Source organism: Dipodomys spectabilis, unplaced genomic scaffold (genome assembly GCF_019054845.1).
Source record: "Dipodomys spectabilis isolate Male_0828 unplaced genomic scaffold, ASM1905484v1 ptg000097l, whole genome shotgun sequence".
In the NCBI taxonomy this organism is placed as follows: Eukaryota; Metazoa; Chordata; class Mammalia; order Rodentia; family Heteromyidae; genus Dipodomys; species Dipodomys spectabilis.
In genome coordinates, this window is record NW_024870774.1 from 3,611,310 (window position 1) to 3,628,645 (window position 17,336).

At 48.3% G+C, this 17,336-nt stretch overlaps 1 protein-coding gene across 1 annotated transcript; it reads left to right on the forward strand.

Moving 5' to 3' along the window:
* The first annotated feature begins 8,115 nt into the window (after nt 1-8,115).
* On the forward strand, nt 8,116-9,469 carry Cebpe (CCAAT enhancer binding protein epsilon). Its single transcript, XM_042686454.1, has 2 exons — nt 8,116-8,748; nt 9,121-9,469. The coding sequence occupies exons 1-2, from the start codon at nt 8,239-8,241 to the stop codon at nt 9,454-9,456; spliced, it is 846 nt and encodes a 281-aa protein (XP_042542388.1). The 5' UTR covers nt 8,116-8,238; the 3' UTR covers nt 9,457-9,469.
* Nucleotides 9,470-17,336: the final 7,867 nt, after the last annotated feature.

The following is a 17,336-nucleotide window of genomic DNA, read 5'->3' on the forward strand; positions in this document are numbered from 1 at the left end:
CCAGTGGTTTCACATACATTATTTTTTTTTCTAAGTTTAAACAGTCCTCTGGAGGAGGCATTACTACTGCCAATTTCCAGGTAAGATTAAGCAGCTTGCCCAAGGTCATCCAGATAATCAGTGACTTTGCTGAGCACCAGTGACTCTAGCTACTCAGGAGGCTGAGACATGAAGATCATAATTTAAAGCCAGCTGGGGCAGAAAAATCTGTGAGACTCCTATCTCCAATGAACTAGCCAGAAAAGGAGCAGGGGCTCAAGTGGTAGAGTTCCAGCCTTGAGTGAAAAAGCTAAGGAACAGTTCATAAGCCCTGAGTCCGAGTGCCCTAGTACCAGTGTATACACACACACACACACACACACACACACAGATGATAATAGGTGACAGGAGCCAGATTTTACCTTAGATCTCTCTGACACTTCCCAGCTATGTTTAGACACTTCCCTTTGAGGAAGCCTGGTTCACAGGGAGCTGATGTTTGAAGGAGGTCACCAAGTCACTAATACAATATACATTCATTGTTTCATTATCTAAACAAGTGGCAACAGCCATGCAACAACAACAACAACAACAAAATGATCCTGCTGCATGGGGAAGTCTTCTTTCCCTTCCTGAGCATCAAGGAACCCCCGCCCCCCAAGGCCCTGGTTACCCTGGTTAGTGCTCTCCTCTCATCCTCCGCCCCACCCCCAGCTTTCCTCCTCCCCTGACACCCAGTACACCAGCTGCCCACCAAATCTTCAGTTGCTAGGAAACACTGATGTCAATGGGCAGGCAGCATCAGCACCTTCCAGAAAAACAGGGACCCCAACCACTTATCTCAATGACCCAAGCTGCCAGCTTTCTCATTTCCTGCTGGCTGTGTTTGTACATCTCCCTGCTTCCTCCAGCAGCACCCAATTTGCTTCTGCTGATGCTGGCTGAGAGTGAATTGCTGAGTCACACAGCACCCCCTCCCCCATCCCCTCAGCCCTGTGTCTTTTTGAGAACAAAGCCATGGCCTTTGTGAGGCCAGCAAGGCAGCTAGACCTCTCAACCTTATTTTTCTTGCTAATAAAGTTAGGATTAATAATACTGTCTGCGAACTGGGAAGGTGGCTCAGTGGTAGTGCTTGCCTTGCATGCATGAAGCCCTGGGTTCAATTCCTCAGCACCACATACGCAGAAAACGCCAGAAGTGGCGCTGTGACTCAAGTGGTAGAGCACTAGCCTTGAGCTAAAGAGCTGAGGGACAGCGCCCAGGCCCACAGTTCAGGACCCACAACCAACAACAACAACAACAAATACTGTCTGTTCCTGGGCAGGGAAGTCTGTGAGACTCTCATCTCCAATTAACCACCAGAAAACCTGAAGTGGTACTTGGCTCAAAGTGGTAGAATGCTAGTCTTGAGTGGAAAAGGTTCAGGGACAGGGCCAAAGCCCTGAGTTCAAGCCCCATGACTGACCAAAAAAAAAATATATATACCGTCTACAAACAAAGGATGAGTTAACATTTCCCCTCTCCCAAAAAGAAATACTCATATCCTGATTTATGAAATCATAACCCCTTTGTATGAATCTTAATAACAATAAAATTATATTTTAAAAATACTATCTGGGCTGGGATGTAGCTTAGTGGTAGAGTGCTTGCCTAGCATGCATGAAGCCCTAGGTTCGATTCCTCAGTACCACATAAACAGAAAAAGCTAGAAGTGGTACTGTGGCTCAAATGGTAGAGTGCTAGCCTTGAGCAAAAGAAGCTCAGGAACACTGCCCAGGCCCTGAGTTCAAACCCCAGGACTAGCAAACACACACACACACACACACACACACACACAAAAACTATCTGCATACACATAAGTATGAACTAATGTATGGTCTATGCAGGGGAGAATTCCAATGGTCTAAATCCTTGGAACAACTAACAGTCTAACAAAATGAATACCAGGAAGTTAGAACTTGACAACAGTAGATGAAGAAAGGAAGGGTAAGAAAAGAAAGTCATGGGGCTGGGAAGGTGGCTCAGTGGTAGAGCGCTTGCCTTGCATGCCTGAGGCCCTGGGTTTGATTCCTCAGCACCACATAAGCAAAAAGAAAAAAGCTGGAAGTGGTGCTGTGGCTCAAGTGGTAGAGTACTAGCCTTGAGCTGAAGAGCTGAGGGACAGCGCCAGGCCCATAGTTCAAGCCCCACCACCAACAATAAATAAATAAATTAATTAATTAAAAAAATATTTTCTCTGGGCTGGACAGGTGGCTCAGTGGTAGTGTGCTTGACTTGCAGACATGAGGCCCTGGGTTCAATGCCTCAGCACCACATAAAGCAGAAAAAGCTGGAAGTGGTGCTGTGGCTCTAATGGTACAGCGCTAGACTTGAGCTAAAGAGCTGAGGAACAGCTCCCAAACCCAGAGTTCAGGCCCCATGATCAGAAAGAAAGAAAAAAAAAATACCGTCTGCAAACATCTGTGGCTTATGCCTTTAACCCTAGCTACTCAGGAGGCTAAGATGTGAGAATCAAACTTTGAAGCCAGCCCAGGAAAAAAAGCAAATGAGACTCGAACGTCCAATTAACCACCAAAAGACCCAAAGTGGAACTGTGGTTCCAGCAAGAGAGCACCAGCCTTGAGTGAAAGAGCTCTGAGCTCAAGTCCCAGAAACGGTACTACTACTACTAATAATAATAATTGTATTACATTCTTTCCTATTTAACTCACAGCAAAATGGTAAGTATGGGAAAGTGAATGTCCTAATGATTAAAAAGACATAATTTACACCAGGGCATGATAGATTATACAGGACGCCAGGCATTCACACACAGTGAGACCAAAGGAGGATACTCTCAGCACAATGCCCACATGCCTCTGATCATATAAAATAATATTTATCGACGTGATTTATAAGTTATGATTTATCAGACAACATAAGGCCAGCCTTTTTTGTTGTTGTTGTTAGTATTGGGACCTGAACTCTGGGCCTGGGCACTGTCCCTCAGCTCTTCAGCTCAAGGCCAGTGCTCTACCACTTGAGCCACAGCACCACTTCCAGCTTTTTCTCCTTATGTGGTGCTGAGGAATTGAACCCTGGGCCTCATGCATGCGAGGCAAGCACTCTACCACTGAGCCACCTTCCCAACCTAGCCAGCCATTATTTTGAAGTTGACAAGGAACAGAATTTCTGCAACAAGGCCCTAGCTCAGAGTCTTGCCCACCCTCCCAGTAACCTAGTTGTAAGTTCCCCAGGCCTGGCCTTGTTTCCTATTCCTGTTTCCTGATACACAGCAGCTGAGCCAGAGTTGAGAGTGGTGCCCTCTGCTGATTATCTGATTCCAAACTACAGAAATTAACAAAATGTAGAATTTGAGAACCAACATTGCCACCTAGTGGTCAATGGGAGCACTGTCATCACACTGGAGTCCCTTGGTTTACCTAGTGGCACAGGGTCCTCTGAAATGGAAAGGAAAACTCTTCTACCTATTTCCTGAGACCTGTCTCTGGGATAGATGCTGATCTCATGTCAGGGATTTTTAGAGAAAGCATAGCTGGCCATACTTCAAGTTGTGACCAGAGAGCACTTGGATAGGAGTGGGGATAGGGAAGATAATAAGGAGAACTTGCCTGACTTGCAGACAAGTTATAATTGTCCTTTTTTTTTTTTTTTTTCCAGTCCTGGGGCTTGAACTCAGGGCCTGGGCGCTGTCCCTGAGCTTCTTTTGCTCAAGGCTAGCACTCTACCACTGAAGCCACAGCACCAATTTGTCAGGTTGCTGGAGGAAGTAGCCGTGAGGGGAAAACAGTCTGCTGCCGAGAAAGACCACATCCCCATCAAAAACACCATCTGAGTCAACCATTCTTCAACTGCACTGGCCCAAGACCGCTCAAACTGGCAAAACAAGCTATGTGGCACAAGTCCCCGCTCACTACAAGTGCTGCTTTTACCCTGCCTATAAAAGCTCTGCTAGGGCTGGGAAGGTGGCTCAGTGGTAGAGTGCTTGCCTTGCATGCATGAGGCCCTGGGTTCAATTCCTGAGCACCACATAAGCAGAAAAAGCCGGAGGTGGCGCTGTGGCTAAAGTGGTAGAGCTCTAGCCTTGAACTGAAGAGCTGAGGGACAGCACCCAGGCTCCACAACCAAAAAAAAAAAAGCTCTGCTACAACTACACTCAGTGGGACCTCTCTGATCCCAACCAGGGAGTTCATCCAGGAGCGTACACCAATAAACGTTCCTGTCAATCTTTTATTCTTCTCTGTGTGGTCCTTTTCTCGCCTAAAACCTTACACAATTCTCCTCTTCTTCTTCTTCTTCTTCTTTCTTCTTCTTCTTCTTCTTCTTCTCCTTCTTCTTCCTTCTTCTTCTTCCTTCTTCTTCTTCCTTCTTCTTCTTCTTCTTCTTCTTCTTCTTCCTTCTTCTTCTTCTTCTTCTCCTTCTTCTTCTTCTTAGTGTCAGTTGTGGGGCTTGAACTTTAAACCTGGACACTGTCCCTTGGCTCTTCAGCTCAAAGCTGGGGCTCTACCACTTGAGCCACAGCGCCACTTCCAGTTTTCTATTGGTTTATTGGAGACAAGAGTCTCACAGACTTTCTTGCTGGGGCTGGCTTTGAACCATGATCCTCAGATCTCAGCCTCCTGAGTAGCTAGGATTACAGGCATGAGCCACCGGAGCCTGGCTCCCACTTTTTTTCTTTATGTGATAGTGAGGACATAATTGTCTTGTGTGTGTATATATAAATGTGTGTGTGCGTATGTGTGCACACGCCAGTACTGGGGCTTCAATTCAGGGCCTGGGCACTTAGCTTTAGCTTTTTCACTCAAGGCTACCTCCCTACCACTTGAATCACAGCTCCTCTCTAGCTTTATGCTAGTTAATTATAGATAAGTTTACAGAGTTTTCTGCCCTACTAGCTTTGAACCTCACATCTCAGCCCCCTGTGTAACTAGGATTACAAGCATTGAGGCACCAATACTCGGCTATGTTTTTACTTTTCTTTTCTTTTTTCTTTTTTTTTTTTTTGCCAGTCCTGGGGTTTGAACTCAGGGCCTGGGCACTGTCCCTGAGCTTCTTTTGCTCAAGACTAGCACTCTACCACTTGAGCCACAGCGCCACTTCCGGCTTTTTCTGTGTATGGAGTACTGAAGAATCAAACCCAGGGCTTCATGCATGCGAGGCAACACTCTACCACTATTTTACTTTTTATCTGAGTGTTCAGTGGCATGTGTATCCCATCTATATTTTCCCTCTGCTGAGGTTCCTCACAGTGCCTTGGTCCTTGGTGTACCAAACTTATCAATATTTCTAGACCCCACAGGTATCACACATCATTTGTTGGTAATAAAGAAGCCCATGATATTTGACAAAGGCATGATATTTGACACCTGTAATCCAATCATTCAGGAGGATAAAGCAGAAGAATCATGAGTCCCAGGCCACCCTAGGCTATGTAGCAAGACCCTATCTCAAAGAAAGAAGAGAAAGAGAATAAGAAAGACAAGAAGAGAGGAAGGAAAAGAAGAGGAGAGAACAGGAGAGGAGAGGGGAGAAGAGGCAGATGGTAATGTCTCATGTCTGTTATCCAAGCTACTTAGGAGGCTTATTCTGAGGATTGTGGTTAAAAGCCAACTGGGGCAGCAAAATCCATGAGATTTTTTTTTTCTTTTTTTTTTTTTGCCAATCCTGGAGTTTGAACTCAGGACCTATGCACTGTCCCTGAGCTTCTTTTGCTCAAGGCTAGCACTCTACCACTTGAGCCACAATGCCACTTACGGCTTTTTCTGTTTATGTGGTACTGAGGAATCGAACCCAGGGCTTCATGTCATTCATGCTAGGCAAGCACTCTACCACAAAGCTACCTTCCCAGCTCCTCCATGAGATTCTTATCTCCAATCAACCACCAAAAAGCCAGAAGTAGAGTCCAAGTTGTAGAGTGCCAGGCTTGAGTGAAATGACAAAGGGACAGCATCCAAGTCCTGGATTCGAGCCCTGGTACCAGCACAAAAGGAAAGAAAAGAAAAGGAAAAGGTTACATTGATCAAGGTTCATTATACTGGCCAGGTGCCAGTGACTCAGGCTTATAATCCCAGCTACCCAGGAAGCTTAGATCTGAGGACTGTAGTTCAAAGCCATTCATGGCAGGAAAGTCCATGAGACTATCTCCAGTTAACCACCAGAAAACTAGAAGTGGTGTTGTAGCTCAAAGTGGTAGAGTGCTAGCCTTGAGCAAAAAAGCTCAGGGACAGTGCCTAGGCCCTGAGTTCAGGGCCATGGCCAACAAAAAGTCAGAAGCAGAGCTGTGACTCAAGTGGTAGAGCATCAGCCTTGAGTGGAAATTTTTATAATGCCCAGACCCTGAGTTCAAGCTATAGTTCAAGCACGCAAGCCTGTGCGCGCACATACAATTATTTTACTTATAAACTGATATGTTTGAGTGGTGCTGTGGCTCAAGTGCTAGCCTTGAGCAAAAGAAGCTCAGGGACAGTACCCCAAAACCAGAAAAAAAAAGGTTCTTAAACTTTTGGGGAAACTGAGAATATGGCTTAGTGGTAGAGTGCTTGCCTAGCATGCATGAAGCCCTGGGTTTGATTCCTCAGTACCACATACACAAAAAAAGCTGGAAGTGGTGCTGTGGCTCAAGTGGTAAAGTAGTAGCCTTGAGCAAAAGAAGCTCAGAGACAGAGCCTAGGCCCTGAGTTCAAGCCCCAGGATTGAGAGAGAGAGAGAGAGAGAGAGAGAGATTAAAAAAAGAGTCAGGAACATCTATATTTGTGTGTCTTTTTCTTTTCACCTGACCTGCATCCCCATTTGAAGTTTGACAGGTAAAGGAGGATCGTAGCAGTTGCCTCTAATAGGAAGGGCCAGGTGTTCCCAAAGGCAAGAGAAAAGGGAACTTGAATTTGGGCATAGGGGTAGGGGTAAGGGGTAGGGGTGAGGATGGCGGGGGGAGGGCACAGTACAAGCCTGAGAAGCCATGAGCTTCTCCTGGAGACCCTGAAACAGAGCTCCAGGAAGAGGTGATGACAAAAGAGAAGGCTTCTCAGGCCTACAAGAGGAAGTGGACCCAAGAGACACACACTGGAGGTCAGAGAATGGCCATGCAAAAGGAAAGACAGCAAACTGAGTTGCAATGAGCTCCTGAGCCTGCAGCACAGGGCACAGGAAGTGAGAGGCAGAGCGTCGGGCTCGTGTGTGTGTGTGTGTGTGTGTGTGTGTGTGTGTGTGTGTGTGTGTGTGTGTGTGTGTGTGTGTGTGTGTGTGTGTGTGTGTGTGTGTAGGGAGTGCCAGCCTGAGCCTCCTGCCGAGCAGGGTAGCTGGAAGACAGGCACTGAAACCACTAGAAGAGCATGGCTGTTGGTTCTGGGGCAGCAACCAGCCTAGATTTGGGGCTACAGGGACCAAATCCTAAAAAAGCACTTCAGCTAGGAAGCCAAGGATTGTGCCAAGTTAGAGGTAGCCAGATCTGGAAATGTTGGCATTCGGGCTTCTGCACAGACCCTATGCTGAAAAACCCAGCAAATGAGCATAGACTGGGTAGGCTTGTTTCTAGAACCTAGCACTCTGTTCTAACCCCCTCAAACAATCCCCCTTGGTCCGTACCAGGGAGAATGTTCCAGGAGGTGGAGCTACAGAAGGAACTGGCTAGGGGTGGAGCTCAGCATGAGGGACCAAGAGGAAGGCTGGTTGAGGGAGGAGTTGGGGGCCACTTGGGGGTCAGCACTGGAGGAGGGCTTTATACACTCTCACTTGGCCCCTTATTCTGCACAGAACTTTTTGGAAGTTGGAGGGAGAGGGCCATTCAGGATGAGGTGTTGCTCTCTGCAGGGGTTTGGACTCCCCTGAACTCTGCGAGGGGGGGGGGGGGGAGGGGGGGGAGTCATTCTCTCCAAAACAGCAGCTCCTGGATATCTCTAGAACCCTCGATGAGAGGTCTCTCCAAAGAGTACCCTCAACTGCTAAGTAGATTCAGGGCCCCCTTTCTAGAAGGCCTTGCCATCCCTCCTTCTGGGGTGTGCCCTGCCCCTCCCTGAGTCACACCAGGGAGGGGGGGGGGCAAAAGGGAAGAGAAGAGAAGCATTGACTGCAGAGGAAGGAAAGGGAAGCAGAACAGGGGAGGGAGGAGAGGAGCCACACAGGAGTGGGTGACAGAGGAGAGCAGAGAGGGCAGATCTAGGGCAGATCTAGGGCAGGGGGAGATAGAGCAAGGGCAAGCTAAGCATCCCAAGGGGTGCCCCAAGAGTAAAGCACAGGGGCGGAGAGCCAAGGGGGCGGGCCAGCATGTCCCATGGGACCTACTATGACTGCGAGCCCCGGGGTGTCCAGCAGCCACTTGAGTTCTCAGTAGCCCGAGCTGGGCCTGGAGAACTGGGTGACATGTGTGAGCATGAGGCCTCCATCGACCTCTCCGCCTACATCGAATCTGGGGAGGAGCAGTTACTCTCTGATCTCTTTGCCATGAAGCCAGCACAGGAGGCCCGAGGCCTTAAAGGCCCTGGAACCCCTGCCTTCCCCCATTACCTGCCGCCTGACCCAAGATCCTTCGCCTACCCTCCACACACCTTCGGGCCAGACAGGAAGGCGTTGGGATCTGGCGTCTACAGCAGCCCTGGGAGCTACGACCCCAGAGCTGTGGCTGTGAAGGAGGAACCCCGTGGACCAGAGGGCAGCCGAGGGGCCAGCAGAGGTGGCTACAATCCCCTGCAGTACCAAGTGGCACACTGTGGCCAGACATCCATGCACCTGCCTCCTGCCCTGGGAGCACCTGGCCAGCCCCTGCGTGTCCTTAAGGTAAGAACAACTCAGTTCCTCCCCCCCTCCTCCCCCTGATACACACACATACCTGGGAGGCTGGAACAAGGCTGGAGTGGGGCCGGAGGGTTTTGAGCTCTTCGTTGACATGAAGGAGTCTAAGTTTGGTGTTGTTTTTGTGCTACTGACCCACCCAGAAGTCCTACCAGATTAAGAACTCGCTTTCCTTCTCTGTATAATTCTCTTCCCTGAACTTCTGGAGACACTATGGCAAGCTGGCCCACCTGCCTCATCTCAAGACCTCACCCAGCTTCCTGGCTGCCCACCATACCCCTTCTTGTTTGTCTGCCCTTTGCTCCTGGGAAAGGAAATGCCAGGTGAAACTCGGTCCCTCTGTGTCCTCTCCCCCAGGCCCCTCTAGCTGCAGCTGCGCCCCCCTGCAGCCCGCTCCTCAAAGCGCCATCCCCAGCGGGTCCCTCACATAAGGGCAAGAAGACAGTCAACAAGGACAGTCTTGAGTACCGGCTGCGACGAGAGCGCAACAACATCGCTGTGCGCAAAAGTCGGGACAAGGCCAAGAGGCGCATCCTAGAGACACAGCAGAAGGTGCTGGAATACATGGCGGAGAATGAGCGCCTGCGTAGCCGCGTGGAGCAGCTCACCCAGGAGCTGGACACTCTCCGCAACCTCTTCCGCCAGATCCCTGAGGCTGCCAACCTCATCAAGGGTGTGGGGGGCTGCAGCTGAGCCTGCTGGCAGACAGTGGGCACCAGACAAGTGGCCTGACCTTGGGGAACTCCCTCTATTCGGGTGCTAGAACCCTTCACAGGCTGAGCCCAAAGACACAGACCATGGACAATGGAAGCTGGTGGCTAAGGACTGCAGGACCCATACTGATTCTGTGGCTGAATAAATTGCACTGTGACTTGGTGCTGCGGCTGTTCACTCTGTGTGTGTGTGTGTGTGTGTGTGTGTGTGTGTGTGTGTGTGTGTGTGTGTTGGTATAAGGAACCAACCCTGAGGGCAGAGAATGCATGTGGTTTGGTCTATGTATGTTTCTACATATGTAGAAACACAGATCTACTGCTATACACAGACATGCTGTCCACAGCTTTCCCACAATACAACACAAAACACAGCATCAGCACACAGCCAGGCAACATCTGTCAGTCTGCTCTTCTCACCTCCTTGTTCTCCTACCCTGTAAGCTGAGGCAGGCTTCCCACCCCCACTACACACATAGGGCCTGGAACAACCTCTAGATGCTCTCCTGACAGATCCTTGAGGCTTATTAAGGCCATCCCAACATCACCTACCATGTCTCCCTGGCCAGGAATGCCCACCCCAGCTGCTCTCTCACTTTAAAGTCAGGCAGCTCCTGCCCCCAGTGACCAAGGGAAAGATCTGACGGCTCTGCTGTGCATTTGTGGTCCTTCTGACCGGTTCCACAATCTCATACTACCAGACTCACCCATCCACTCCCATCTTTATCCTTCCTCCCAAGCCTCTGGTTCACCACCCTGACAATCTGGGTGCCTAGAGGAGGGATTGGTTGGGCCAAGCCGCGAGATCTGATTTGTATGTGAAAATACTGTCAACAGGAGGGAAGAGAAGGAGGAAGAAAAGGAGGAGGAGGTTGGAGGAGGGGAGAAGAGGAGGAGAAGGAAAGAAAAGGAGAAGGGAGCAGGAGGAGGAGGAGGGCTGTCTGTGCCTGTGAAATCCCATGTCTAAAGCATTTCCTTTTTCATACAGCAGCCTAGGAGACAGATTAGAGCAGTAATTGAGTGCCTCAAAACAGAGGCTATTTTCTGCTGTTTACTATCTGGATGACCTTCAGCCAGTTACTTCTCCCTTCAGTGCCTGCCTCAGTTTCCTCATCTGAATGGCACAAAGTAAGCACGAGTGTTTGTCAATTCAAATTTTGCTAGACTTGAGGGGACCTCAGAGATCTCATCTGAATTTCTCCTTTGGCAGTTGAGGAAACTGAGCTGTCTGAGAGGGAAAGAGATTTATTCAGAATCAAAATGAGCTCCATAAAAATCACAGACCTCAAGAGGTACTGAGAGAGACCTCAAGAAATTCTCTGGTGAGCTTCGCCTTCACACAAGCAAGATAGTGCGAGCCACATCTTGTAGATAAAGCAGGGAGGGCCAGAGGGGCTGAGAGGCCATCTCCTGAAGCTCATTCGGTCCCTTGATGCCTCAGCACTTATCTTTCTCCTCTGTGTTCAACTCCCTCACACCCCAAAGTTTTACAGTGTGGATGGGGTACATGAACTATAGTCAAGAAGTAATCATGAGCCGGGCTCCGGTGGCTCATGCTTGTAATCCTAGTTACTCAGGAGGCTGAGATCTGAGGATCATGGTCAAAGCCACCCCGGGCAGGAATGTCCCTGAGATTCTTATCTCCAATAAACCACTAGAAAACCAGAAGTGGCGCTGTGGTTCAAGCGGTAGAGTGCTCGCCTTGAGCTGTAGAGCACAGGGACAGCGCCCAGGCCCAGAGTTCAAGGCCCACAACCAACCAAAAAAAAAAAAAAAGAAGTAATCACGTAGCCAAGAGCCAGTGGCTCATGCCTGTAAATTCTAGCTCCTTGGTACCTACGAGGCTGAAATCTGAGGATTGAAGTTCAAAGGCAATCTGGGCCAGGCGCCAGTGGCTCACACCTATAATCCTAGCTACTCAGGAGGCTGAGATCTGATGATCGAAGTTCAAAGTCAATCCTGGTAGGTAATTCCCTGTGAGACTCTTATCTCCAATTAACCACCAGAAAACTGGAAGTGGCACTGTGGCTCAAATGCCTTGAGCTGAAGAGCTGAAGGACAGCATCCAGGTTCAGAGTTCAATCCCCATGACCAACCCCCCCCCAAAAAAAAGAGTGAGAGAAGGGGCAACATTGTCCAAAAAGAAATCTACTCTTTTTCTTTTTTTTTTTTTTTTTGTCGGTCATGAGGCTTGAACTCTGGGCTTGGGTGCTATCCTTGTGGTCTTCAGCTTAAGGCAAGCCCTTTACCACTTGAGCCACAGCACCACTTTTAGTTTTCTAGTGGTTAATTGGAGATAAGAGTCTCATGGACTTTTCTGCCTGGGCTGGCTTTGAACCATGATTCTCAGATCTCAACCTCCTTAACAGGATTACAGAAGTGAGCCACCGGCGCCCGGCTAAAAAAATGTACTCTTTACCTGACTTATGTAACTGTAACCCCTTTCTACATCAGTTTTATAATAACAATTTAAAAATTAAAAAAATAATAAAAAGGAACAGAAGGTGAAAGAAAAGGAGAGAAAGAAAGGAAGGAAGGAAGAGAAGGAGGGAGGGAGGAAGAAGGAAGAGGAGTATGGGAATGTGGTTTAGTATTAGAGTGCTTGCCTAGCACGCATGAAGTCCTAGGTTCCATTCCTCATAAACAGAGAAAGCTGAAGTAGTGCTGTGGCTCAAGTGGCAGAGTGCTAGCCTTGAGCAAAAGAAGCTCAGGGACAGTTCCCAGGCCCGAGTTCAAGCCCTAGGACTGGGAAGGAAAGAAAGAGAGAGAGAGAGAGAGACAGAGAGAGAGAGAAAGAGAGAAGGAAAGAAGGAAGGAAGGAAAGAAGGAAGGAAGGAAGGAAGGAAAGGAGGGAGGGAGGGAGGGAGGGAGGAAAACTCTCTGGAGGGAGAGACTTGTATCTGGGCCATCCCAGTCCTCTGTTTGTCTCTGTTTCCCTCCTCTCTAGACCCCTATGGTACAACCTTCCTATATCTCAGGCATCCATGTGCACCAACTCTACCTCAGCTAGAACTCAGCCGCAGATCTGATTTGGGTTTGTAAACCAGAACCTGTAAGTGGAAGCTGCCTGAATTTGGGAGAGGGAGGAGCCTGTCTCTATGACACCTGGGAGAATCCTAGCACCTTCCCTTCAGTCCAGAGGATGGGTTGCATAAGGGGGTTGCACAGAACTCGGCAAGTGACTCAACCTCCGGATTTCCTCCTCTCAGCTCAAGACCACTACCCCTTGACTTCTTTTCAAGGCATGGACGGTGGGACCTGGGTTGCCTCAGCCTCAACCCAAACTTCCCATAGCTCTGAATTGTGTTTCCTCCCAGCCCCTCACCCACCTATCACTCCTCAGGGTGGGTGCCTGGTAGAACCCTTCTGATTGGCACCAAAGCTGAAAAGCCAGCTAGAAGTGACATGGAGCAGTAGAGCACACTACAATCCTTTCTGTCACATCCCATCTCAGGGGATTACTGCCAGCCGAATGGCTCAGAGTCTAAAGAGGCGTTCAATTTTGCTTCAGCTGGTCTTGGTGAAAACAGCTTATAGTAAATATCAACTTTTCTGTGAAGAAGACAAATTCTCAGCTGATGGGGGAGGAAGAAAAAGGCAATAAATAAATGTGCATACCAGGTGCTGGTGACTCATGCCTGTAATCCTAGCTAGTCAGGAGGCTGACATCCAAGGATTGTGGTTCAAAGCCAGCCCATGCAGGAAAGGCCATGAAACTCTTATCTCCAATAACCTACTAAAAAAAAGCTGGAAGTGGAGCTGTGGCTCAAGTGGTAGAACACTTGCCTTGAGCAAAAGAAGCTTAGGGACAGCACCTAGTCCCCGAGTTCAAGCTTCAGGACTGATAGAAATAAAAAAGAAAGACCTCTCAGAGGAGTGACATTTAAGTTGAAACCTGAAAATGTTCAAAGGCTAATGTGTCATTGGGTCAAATCTTAACAGAGGGAAAAGCAAAGGCAAAAGCTGTAGCTCAAGTAGTGGAGCACAGGCTGGGAATGTGGTTTAATGATAGAGTGCTTGCTTGCCTAGCAGGCATGAAGCCCTGGGTTCGATTCCTCAGTACCACATTTAAAAAAAAAAAAAAAAGCCAGAAGTGGTATTGTAGCTTAAGTGGTAGAGCACTAGCCGTGAGCAAAAGAAGCTCAGAGCCAGTGCCCAAGCCCTGAGTTCAAGCCCCAGGACTGGCAAAAAAAAAAAAAAAAGTAGTTGAGCACCAGCCTTGAGCAAAAAAGCTAAGGTATAGTGTCCAGGTCTCAAGTTCAAGCATCAATATGACATACATGTGCACAAGTATGGACGTACACACACACACACACACACACACACACACACACACACACACACAAACACACACACCACACAAATCACTCAAATCAAGATCCCAAACAAGTTATACACATTGCTTTTGCTTTAGAAACTGCTTTTACTTCTTAACAGAACTAGGGACCGGGACAAGAGAGAGTGGACAGGGTATGAGGCCACAAGAAAGCTTTAAGGAGAAAAAAGGTTGGGGGAACTATGGAAAAGAGGGAAGACGTTATCCAAGGTGAGACTGCCAAGGTCAGCCAGCCACAGTGGTGGTGGCTTGTGAAAGCTGCCCGCCCCCCCTTTGCAGGGTGCACACCTCCCTGTCAAGCACATAGATTGCCACATGTCTGTGCCCCCAAGGCCACCATCCCGGTGTTGCAAGATCCCGGTTGGGGTTGTGGTGGAAAGGGGCCTCTTTACCTCCTGCTCCATGCTGGTGATAGGACTCTGGAAAGGAGGTATAAGAGACAGCAAAGATGAGAGCCTATGAATTCCCCTAGCACTCTCTCTCCTCAACCTTACTCCAGCAGGCAGAGCCCTCCTCGAAACTGAGAGTGGACAGGACTCCTAGGGGCCTCTGTCAGCTGCTTCCAGAAACAAGAAAGCCTGTCCAGCCTCAGAAAAACCAATGGGGAGACAGGGTGGGTGTTTGCATCAAAATGGCCCTGGCCTGTGACTACAGTTTTAGCAGCTGCCAAAAGGAAGGCATTGTTTATGAGGAAAGACCTACGCAGAGCTCTAGCCTCTCACTTCTCATTTACCAATAGTCAGAGTCCTGCTGTAGGTAAAAGGCAAGCCATACATAGAGTGGACACATCTTGTACCCCCAAAACTAAGCTTTACCCTGCGCCTCTGTTCAAATACTGTTCCCTCCCCCCACTCCTACTGGTACCATCACCCCCTGGCCAGGCCATCTAACCCTGCTGCAATCAGGACGGTTTGCAAAATGTCTGCTAGCTCCCTCTTTGTCACCATCTGAGGTTAGAACTGTACTTGGGAGATAAGCTCAGGCCCCACCCGCCTGTCCCACAGACTGCTGGCCTGCTGTAATCGGGACAGTTTGCAAAACCCCTGCTAGCTCCAGCTCTGTCACCATCTGAGGCTCACTAGAGCTGCACTCCAAGATAAAGTCCAGCCTGCCCACCAGCCCTGCCTTGAAACCTCCCAGCCTTGTGGGCCTGAGAGATAGAGCTCCTGAGGCCACTGAGTTGTCTGCAAGGCTTACTCAGGCCAGGCAAGGATCCTGCTTTCTGGTATTCCCCTCATCTCTGCATTCCTAGCCACACCTTCGTAACCTATCTTCATCCTCATCCTCTCCTCTGTCTCCAAGCATTCTCCCCACTGTCATCCTCACCTCTCTCCCACCATTCATTTATTCATTCATTTAATTGACTTTTTAATAAGTATTAGGAGTGTGTCAGTGGCTCTTGCCTGTAATCCTAGCTACTCAGGAGGCTGAGTTCTGAAGATCACAGTTCAAAGCCAGGCAGGGCAGGAAAGTCCAAGAGACTTTTATCTTCAATTAACTACTAAAAAGCTGGAAGTAGTAGAGCTGTGGCTCAAGTCTCAGACAACTAGCTTTGAGCAAAAAAACCCAGGGACAGTACCCAAGCCTTGAGTTCAAGCCCTAAGACCAGAACACACACACACACACACACACACACACACACACACACACACACACAATATTAAACAGTTAATCTGGAAAAAGCACTTGGAGGAGCTACAAGATAAGTAAGTAGTCTCTGTCAAGTAAGTAGTCCCTGTCCTTGTGGAGTTTATAGATGACTCATGGTGACAGAAAAACAATAACACAAGCAAATGCATAAATCTAGATCTTATGCTATGTGACAAAAATGAAGAGTGACTGATAATAGACATTGTTTATTTTGAGATGAGGTCTGACTACGTAGCCCAGATTGATCTTGAACCTGTGATCCAGCCTTAGGGTCCAAGTGCTGGGATTACAAGTGTATAGCACCATTTCTTGCACAGAAATAACATGTTAATGATGGATATTAATGAGGGTATCTGATTTAAATGTGAGGGCTGGGAAAGACTCCTTTAAGAGAGATATCTAAGAGGTGAGTAGGATTTGCCTGGCAAAAGCAGGATTCTCAGCATTGAATAGAAGGTTTTCTTTTCTTTTTTTTTGATCAGTTGTGAGGCCTGAACTCTGGGCCTGGGCACTGTCCCTGAGCTCTTCAGCTCAAAGCCAGCTCTCTACCACTTGAGCCACAGCGCCATTTCTGGCTATTTCTGTTTATGTGGTACTGAGGAATCGAACCCAGAGCCTCACATATGCAAGACAAGCACTCTACCACTGAGCCACCTTCCCAGCCCGAGGATTTTCTTTACTTACTACCAGAGACTGGAGTTGAGGGTTGGACACCTTAGACTGAACAGGGAAAGGAAACCCAGATAGAGGCAGAGAGGGTGAGGTAAAGCTTCCTTCAGTAATTTAGGGGGGGAGGGAACACTGAGCTTCCAAGAGCTTTTAGCAAGAAAGGGAATAAATGATAATGGACACCAATACAAACGTTTGTGCCTGACTGAGGCACAAACTCTTATTTTCACTGTGGGGAAAAAAAAAAGAGGTGTTGGGAATGTGGTTCAGTGGTAGAATGCTTGCTTAGCATGCATGAAGCCCTGAGTTCAATTCCTCAGTACCACATCATAAACAGAAAAAGCTGGAAGTGGTGCTGTGGCTCAAGTGGTAGAGTGCTAGCCTTGAGCTGGAGAGCTCAGAGACAGCACCCAGCCCCAAAGTTCAAGCCCCAAGGCTGGCAAAAAAAATTAAAAAAAAAAAAAAAAGAAGAGGCAACTGGCCAGGCACTAGTGGCTTAGGTCTGTGATCCTAACTACTCAGGAGGCTGAGATCTAAGGATTGCTATTTGAGGCCAGCCTGGGCAAGAAGGTTTGTGAGACTCTTAATCTTCAATTAACCAGCAAAAAAGCCAGAAGCCAGAAGCAGAGCTGTGGCTCAAGCAGTAGAGCACTAGACTTGAACAAAAAAAGAAAGCTCAGGGACAAAAAAACAAAAACAAAAAATAAAAAAAAAAAACAACCAGAAGTGGAACGATGGCTCAAGTGATAGAGAGCTAGCCTTGATCAAAAAGCTGAGGGACAGTATTACACCTTGAGTTCAAGTCCTGCTACCAGCACAGAAAGAAGACAGTGAGGGAAGGGGTGACATTGTCCAAAAAGGAATGAATTATTGCTGGGTGCTGGTGGCTCATGCCTATAATACTAGCTACTTAGGAGGCTGAGATCTGAGGATAATGGTTCAAAGCCAGCCTCAGCAGGAAAGTAATGAGATTCTTCTTCTTCTTCTTTTTTTTTTTGGTCCAGTTGTGGGGCCTGAACTCTGGGCCTGGGCACTGTCCCTCAGCTCTTCAGCTCAAGGCTAGAGCTTACCTCTTGAGTCACAGCGCCACTTCCGGCTTTTTTTTTCTTTTTGCTTATGTGGTGCTGAGGAATCAAACCCAGGGCCTCATGCATGCAAGGCAAGTGCTCTACCACTGAGCCGTCTTCCCAGCCCCGTCATGAGATTCT

Bases quoted from the DNA above. Each gene is read 5' to 3' on its own strand.
- Cebpe (XM_042686454.1), top strand. From the start codon at position 8,239: ATGTCCCATGGGACCTACTATGACTGCGAGCCCCGGGGTGTCCAGCAG. The intron at 8,749-9,120 runs GTAAGAACAACT...CCTCTCCCCCAG, and splicing joins AGCCCCTGCGTGTCCTTAAG to GCCCCTCTAGCTGCAGCTGC.